This window comes from Hyposmocoma kahamanoa, unplaced genomic scaffold, assembly GCF_003589595.1.
Source record: "Hyposmocoma kahamanoa isolate Upper Pololo Valley unplaced genomic scaffold, ASM358959v1 88, whole genome shotgun sequence".
Classification (NCBI taxonomy): domain Eukaryota; kingdom Metazoa; phylum Arthropoda; class Insecta; order Lepidoptera; family Cosmopterigidae; genus Hyposmocoma; species Hyposmocoma kahamanoa.
Window position 1 is genome coordinate 14,530,124 of NW_020654466.1, and position 8,596 is coordinate 14,538,719.

At 34.4% G+C, this 8,596-nt stretch overlaps 1 protein-coding gene across 2 annotated transcripts; it reads left to right on the plus strand.

The window, feature by feature from the left end:
- Positions 1-510: 510 nt before the first annotated feature.
- Positions 511-3,890, plus strand: LOC113235719 (protein lap1). 2 transcript variants are annotated; one of them, XM_026471587.1, is made up of 2 exons: positions 511-2,230; positions 2,342-3,890. In XM_026471587.1, exons 1-2 carry the CDS (start codon positions 734-736, stop codon positions 3,473-3,475), a joined length of 2,631 nt encoding a protein of 876 aa, XP_026327372.1. In that variant the 5' UTR covers positions 511-733; the 3' UTR covers positions 3,476-3,890. The 2 variants fall into 2 exon arrangements, with proteins under 2 accessions (XP_026327372.1, XP_026327371.1); XM_026471586.1 differs by having other exon boundaries at positions 511-3,890.
- The last annotated feature ends 4,706 nt before the right edge of the window (positions 3,891-8,596 follow it).

Genomic DNA, 8,596 nt, shown 5'->3' on the forward strand with positions numbered 1-8,596 from the left:
AAATTATTATATTCTCGTTTGCTCAAAAGCTAGTCTAATCGAAAGGGTCTTGTAGTATTGTTTGGTGTAGAAAATCATTGATTCAGGAAGTTTCTTCGATTCTTGGCCTCTTCTTATGACGGATTTACCTTCCACAGTCAACGCACCAAAACAGTCAATTTCCACTTGAAGTTGTCGGACATTTCTTTTACTAAAAAGTTTGAAAATATCGAAAAATTTGATAACATTTATTATCGCAAAGGTTATAATTTTTGACGTTTGACGTTTAATTTGAGCTCAATTTGAGCTTCATTGTGAACACGACCCATTTCTTTTCGTGAACTGTCAGACAGATTCCACCAATAGGAGTACAGATCACGCAGCCAATCAGAGGCCGTATGCATCGGATTCTTGTGTCGCGGATTCCTGGGGTGGACATTCTCGGGTCGAGCATTACTGTGACGTACATTGCTGTGTTGGGCAATATAGGGACTCGATAAATGTCATTTGACGGATCGGGAGGGGAAGGCCAGGCAGTCACAAATTCCAGTGATTCATTCGGAATAATTTTGCAATTATTTAGTTTATTGTTTTCAATATAGTGCATTTAGTATTGCACATGAAATGTAGTGGTAGTGGAAATTATTAATAAGAAATCAGCGATTATGTATATCGCTGTAAAGGATGCTCAGTGCGTTAGTATTGCTTTTAAAAAAATTATCTAACTTTCCGAGTACAAGTGTCTTTGGAAAAAATGCCTTTCGACTTTCTATGTTGCGTGAGGCCCGGCGTCGAGGACGTCGTGGAGCTGGACTACTCGCACCAGTCGCTGACGGATGTGCCCACGGAAGTGTTTGTATACGAAAGGACGCTCGAGACGTTACTCTGCCAGAGCAATCGGATACAAGAGCTGCCGCGGCAGCTTTTCATGTGCCATGGCTTAAAGTATCTGGACCTCAGCGACAATGAGTTGCAAACCATACCACCGGCAGTGTCTTCACTGGTACACCTACAACATTTCAACATTAGTAGGAACTCCCTCGCCTCCATACCTGATACTATGAAATCTTTGAAATACCTCATGTTTTTAGATCTCAGTGCAAATCCATTAGAAAAACTTCCGGATGCTATCACAAATCTTATTGCTTTACAAGATCTTTATCTGAATGATACTTATCTTGAATATCTGCCTGGAAACTTTGGACGACTTGCCCATTTACGCATTCTAGAGTTGAGAGACAATTACTTGATGATTTTACCAAAGTCACTGTCTCGTTCAACAGAACTTCTGAGACTTGATATAGGACAAAATGAATTCCAAGAGTTTCCTGAGGTCATTGGACGATTTACCAAATTGAGAGAACTTTGGATTGACAACAACAGTTTTACTAATATACCAGCATTTATAAAGCCTTTAGAAAATTTAATACACTTGGAGGCAAGCAATAACATGATTGAAGATTTATCTCCTGAGATTGGTTACTGTTCGCAATTACAAGAACTGAGTTTGTCAGTGAACAGTTTGACGCAGCTTCCAGATTCTATTGGACAGCTTAGTAATTTGACTGCATTGAAACTGGATAACAACAGATTGTACTCTATACCAGACAGTATAGGGCAACTGGCAAATCTTGAAGAGCTAATGCTTATGTGCAATTATATTGACAAAATGCCTTCATCTATTGGTCTGCTCAGGAAATTACAGTACCTCAACATAGATGACAATATGTTAAGATTAGTTCCTCCTGAAATAGGCAGCTGTTCTAAACTATCTGTATTGTCCCTGAGAGGAAATAAGTTGTCAAAGATTCCTCCAGAGGTTGGTCATTTGTCCTCATTGAGAGTATTAAATCTAGTGAGGAACTCTCTAAGTTGTCTTCCTCAGTCTTTGTTAAATTGTGAAAATTTGGTAGCTATCTGGCTATCAGAAAACCAAAGCAAGCCTTTAGTGCCTATGCATTCTGAAGTAGACCCACACACATATGAGCAGGTCCTCACTTGTTTCCTATTTCCCCAAGTGCCTTTAAGTCCTATTGAAATAAAATCAGAGGAAAAACAAGAGAATAATGAGACACAACCTACTGCTCGCCATATTAGTTTTGTAGACATGAAAGCTACTCCTAAAGTACCTGAGAAGCCAGGGCAACTGAGAAGAGCTCCTACTCCATATCCAAAAGAATTAAGAGCTTTGGCTAAACATGCCAGAAATATCCATAAAGATGGTGCACAAGATGTAACACCTCCAATGCAAAATGCTGTACATATCAAAGCAGCAAAAATAACTCCTACTTTGCAGCAACGATTTGCCTCTGATAACAAAAAAGAAGTGGAAAATGATGGAATAGATAATCCAGATGAGAACAATGCTGATCCTATGAAGATATCTGTTTATGACAATCTTCCGACTGAAAACTCTTATGAAAAACCTTCAGATCTCACATATGAACCAGACAATACTTATAAAAGCGTTGACCACGCATTATATCCTGAAAATAGTGGAGACAATAACACTGATTTTAAAAACGATGGTGAAGAGCTTTATCATGGGTCACAAAGAAATTATGTAAATAAACAAAATGAAACTTATACCTACAGGCAAGATGTAGATAGAAATAGTGCTCCAGTTGGACAAAACATCTACAGTTCTCACAGAAACTATCAAAATCCTAATGAAGGCGGTTTTAGAAGCAGTCTAGATGAAACTCGCAATCGACTCCAAAGATTAAGTCTCAGCTCACAAGATAAGTACGCTAACAATGAGAGTATACTGAAACCTCAATTTGAAGGGAACCAGTATCACTCAAGACCAATGATGGACAACATGCCTCCATTTGAACCTATGTATCCTAGGAATGATCAAGTATTCTCAAGTCGTCTATCTGAAGGAAATTACCATGAATCTGCTTATGACAGTGAACAATATGCCAGAGCTAAAGAAAAATTGTATGCACAACGCAATTTTCCTACATATACTTATCAACCCCACAAGAGTCGTGAATTACCAAGCCCTAGGTTGCATACAGTCAGCCAGGTTGTTAGTTCCACCACAATGCCAAATTTAAGCAATTATAACAATATCTATTCAGGTCCTGGTAATGACGGTCATCATTATCCTCCCCCCACTCAGCAGACACACTCTCCAAATGCCAATATTTATGGTATTGCAGTTCAGAGTCCAACCTATATCTCTTCACAGTCTCCAGATCTTTATTCTCCTACAGGACATACTAACGCCACTAATCCATACCGCATGACAAATACTCCTTTGATATCAGATGACGGCAGCTATAGTCACGTGCATTCTCCTACTAGTCAGGAGATGTACGATTTATATGACACTATGCCAGCTTCTTCAAATCCACCAAGTGTGACTAGCCATCAGAACAGTCCTAGAAGTGTAGCAGAGCCAGTTTATGACCGTGGTCAGCCCCCACCATACCACATTGCAGCACCCTATACAAAGCATGCTCAATATTTTAATGGGACTGGAGGATAGTGGTGTGGGAAACACAGGAAACAAAGAAGTTTTCAAGAACTACATTTTTGCGACTTCTAGGTAGATTGTAATGGGTTCTGGATGTGCAATCTAATGTGATATAATGTAATAATGATGCAGTTGAGTGTAACAGTTAAGGTGCTAAGTGAAGGATCATGTTCTGGAAGAATGTTACAATATTATATTGTATTGAATTAAAATATATGATTTTGTAAATTAATATTAATACTTCTATTAGACATATGTAATGGTGAAAGTGGTATTAAATTTATAGAAGAAAAAGTTGTAGGTACTTGAATAGTACACATTGTAACAACTATGTTGTTAATATTTTTGTTGTAAACATTAAGATGTAAAAAAATACCAAATGTTATGCATGCATTGCGCAGTAGATCTAATTGGGGATAAATACATGCCAGCCTTTCAAACATGTTTGAGGTAAAATTATTATTAAATTAATGATTTAGGTGAATAATAAAGCTATCTAATTAGTTTGATAATATATACCATTAGTAAATAAAATTTAGTATGTGCTTGCATTATAGCCATTGACCTATGGTAGGTCAATGGTTATAGCATATGGAAATGGAATAATTCCTTATATTTTTGTATTCTATCTCTTATGCTATTTTCTATGAAAAAAAATCTTTTATGCTACGTGCTGTTGTATGCGATTTTAATACTATTAATCAATGCAGTATTTTTTTATAACTTTATCATATAATAGGTTATTCATTTTTCTTCTAATGGCATCACAATTAATAAGATGATATTCATTTTTTCTTTACTTTCTAAAACTAAGGTGTGGTATCAAATAAGTGTTATACCAATAGTATACAAAGTTATTGGCAAAATGTTGTTTTTGAGAATTGAAGTTTAAAAACAATATTTTTCAATAAATTTATTACATTCATATTACAGGAACAAATAATTTTACAGCTTTGCTTTAAGTTACAATATATAACAAAGTTGCATTTATTATTGTACATGTTTAAAAATATGTATATTATTTCATATTGCCTCTTTAAAATTATTTACAAATTTTCAGTATTTTACAAAAAAACTTTATAGTTTTAAAATGTGTTAAAAATGTTGGGTAATGGAAATATTTTTACTGTGATGGGGAAAATCACATATACGTAAGAAAATAACTGAAGATTGGCTTTATACCCTTCTGATACTGCGCTTGCCTGAAGGATCTGAACCTAAGGCCAGGGAAATTTACTAATAATGAGGGTACAAAGTCAAGTTTAATAATGAAAGCAAACTTAGTGAAAGATAGTATAATATGTCTAGTCAGTAAAAAATTAAGTAACATATGTTGATAATATCTTGAGTCAAGAGCATATCGAGCTTGATATTTATGGTTGAAATTCGGCTCTGTGCAGCTTATAATGAGAATGGTCCAAAGTTCCAAGTGGCATGCTTGACGTGTTCTTGACTGTACATACGATGTAAGGTACTTACTCGAAATGTTTTGGGACCACTTTTCGTCAAAATTTTACTTGTTTTTAAAGATTTCATATGGGACATTTTGTAATCCAATATTTCATCAAAAACTAAATTATGGGAATTTTAAATTATCCGTTGAAATATTGTGGACTGTTGGGTATACATTTTCGAAAACAAAAATAATGCAAGTTATTCTAAGTGCTATCGTTTAAATAGATGGTAATTTTTCTATATATCGTTGATTTCGGTTATGTAAATAATAACATAATTGTAGGCACATCGATAGTTACATATTGTATTGTCTTACCTGCACTGAGATAGGTAGGTGGCTCGGAAACTATTTTTACTAGTCCGCAAAAAACCATTTTCCGGCAAAAAAACTTAATAAATATACGTAATTTATGTAATGTTGTGAAAACATGTAACGTTGTGAAAACATTTTCGTATTAATTTTTTTCCGAAGAAATTGTTAAGAGGTACCTAATGAATGTGTTTGGAAGAATAATTGCCTATAATTGCTAGTTTCGTGCACTATCACGCACATAGCGCACTAAATGGCTAGAAAAAAAACGCGTTTAACGCAATATCTCGCATGCAGCGTATTTTCTCGCGTACAGCGCACTAAAGGACTAGAAAAAAACTCTCGTTTAGCGCATTATGTCGCATGTAGCGCACTAGATACAGCTCAGAAATGTACGTATAGTGCATTTCTCCGTATCCCGACAAAATAGGCAATCGATTAACACACTATTTGTACCGAAAATATAATTAAACGGTACAGGTGCTAACGCAATGAACACGTCTATTAATTAAATGATACCTACATAATTGTAATGTTTGTATTTACGTGAATATATACCAAAATGCTACATTTTCTGAAGACTGAAACCTAAAACATATCATTTAACTGTGTACTTTCTTGTAACTATCTTGATTATTGTATATTTTCAGTAATTACTTGTGAAGTCCTCATTGAGTGTTTACTATCAATGTGTAACATAATGTTAAAAGTCATTAAAACGACAACAACTCATAATTTGCTGCAGCATAACAACTTATAATTTCTCTACAGTACCTATAGATTTCCATTCGGCCACAAATTAGAACGGTAGAAAATTTACTGATAAAAGTATAAGGTAGAGTTCATATAAGTAGCATTAAGAAACGCACGCGATTCAACGCTTTATTTACTTACTTTATGAAATTAAAATATCCGTTTGTGCCAATTGCAATAAAGTCATGCCATTTTCTGTGTTCTTCTATTTTAAATCTTATTAACTCAGAGATCTCTCTATTCATAAAGCAATAAACAGTACTTACGATAGGTTTAAATTTTTTTAATCTTTTATCTGCTGGATTATTAAGTCTACGTAAATAATCCATTATCTACTTGCCCGATTATAGATAAATAGTTTTTATAAAATAGTGTGATGATAAAACGCTTTGTATTTTTGTGTGCCACCATTATTTTTCTGCATACTTATCGAATTTAATTTTAGTAATATATTAAGTTGGTAGCTCCATTAAACATAATTTTGTATTTGGTAACACGTAGCAGCTATTTTGAACTTTGACGTGTACAAATATTTTTATTCATAGAGCTAATAACTTTATACAATTTTAGTACTTAAATATTTATTTTGAACATTTGTAGAGTAACTTTTAATTCTTTACAGTGCCATATTTTGGAAGCATCACTTCAGTAGAGATTTTTACAAGTTTAATGATAATGTCTTCATATTAGTATTTTACTTCCCTCCCCCTAAATTGTCGTCCATAATTGTTATGACTTTTGTATGTAAATAGATAGGACTTTTCAGACGCATAAAATATTTTTAAAATATAACAATTTATAAATTTTTTACAACTGCCTTTATGTGTAAAAGATTGAATGTCAATCAAATTATACTATTTTAAATTTTGTCTAAAATGATAATACGTACGAGTATTTGGTTTTATTTATTTACGTTGTCCTGCCAAAGATTATATCTGTTTCTTCAAACGGTTCGGTCACTGAAGTGTCGCAGCACGCACTACTTACTTATTTACGGTACGAGGTAGCTAACACGCTCTTCTAGCAAAATTCTTATCCGTGTTCACCAAGACTCTTCTGCCAAGGGTCAAGAAACTATAGCTCGTCCTCCTGTCCGGTAGCGCAATAACAGTCATCGGCTACTACCACTCCAATTGTCCGGGAACTTCCAGGAGGCCAAACTTCAGTCGTTACGCATTCCGGTTAAGAACTTAAGACCGTACAACATTCGAGCAGGCAATAGTGTTGGCATGTAAATAAATAAATTTTTAATTTGTGTTTCTCGTGACTTTCGAAGGATAGAATTTTTGGCAGCATTATATACATGTACCACTTGTGATGGATTTTAAAAGAAAAAATGTACTTATTTTATACTTATATGGAATGTTATGGAACGTTGGTTTCTTTTGTATAAATTTTTGAATCTAACCTAATTTACTAAGTTTAAAAAATAATGCTGTACCGTATCCATTAACAACGGGTGAAAAGGATGGCAATAATTTTAGAAAAGTTAAATTAGTTTAGGCTTAAAAATTTCTATATTATATGTGTCCATAACGATTCCAATTTAAATGTTAGAAGCGAGTATTTTCCACACTAAAGATGGTATGTCACTGTTCTGTCAATTCTGTTTTCATACAAATAATGCGACATGATCAATCCTAATGTTTCATATATGTAAATATAAAAATATGTAAGACCTCATAACATTATGTACCTCTACTATCTATTTTTACTTTGTAATATTCTTACAAAAATGATTGCTCAAAAATAATTTTATTATTTATTCTAATGATAATGAAACACTAGAACTGATCGTTCTACAATAGAAAAGAGTAATGTTTGGACTTATTCGTCCAAATGCTTGTGTAAGTAATACACAGGACTAATGATGCAACAGACCCCTGCTTCTGCTTCCGCAACTGCGGAAGTTTCGCAGATCCTTTCATATGTGTTTCGATTTCTGCTTCCGCAACATTTATAACGTAACTTTAATCGAAAGTTTTCAACGTTTGCGACGGACCAGGCGCTAGTGCGGATTACTTAGCGGTGGAGCGCGTTTTTAGTAGTTTTGTGTTGTGTGATAATTGCACGTAAATTATGAAACCAGAAACAAGCCCTGTTGGAATTTTGTTGAGTTCTTTATACTATTTACACTTTCGCTTCCGTTTCCGTTAAGATTTACTTTTGACACTTGTTTCCGTTAGGACACTTCCGTTGCATCACTACACAGGACCTTGACGTACAATTGTGATCATAGCTCGTTCATAAATCAACAGCCTTCAACCCTAGTATTTCTGAACTGTTACAAGGTTGTTGATAAAAAAAACTCTTAAAATGAGACTATTCAGTTTCATTGTCGTTGCAAAGGAATATGGAACACAAAATATAAGGTACGGCGTATAGCAATTGGCTGCAAATTACGTACCTTAAAAAGCAATGAAATTTTTGCTGCCAAATCTAATGAAGCAGTTGAGATTGCAGCACTGAGATTAAAAGTGCAGAGGAACCTGAACATACTGAAATGAGCGTAATGTACGAGTAAAGGGCTTACTACCTGTAAGTGCTAAAAGAAACCCAAAAATATTGTGAATTTGAATGTTCAGGTAAAGCGAGTCTTCGCATGTGATGTCTCC

Coding starts and splice junctions, on each gene's coding strand:
- LOC113235719 (XM_026471586.1), top strand. CDS start 734: ATGCCTTTCGACTTTCTATGTTGCGTGAGGCCCGGCGTCGAGGACGTC.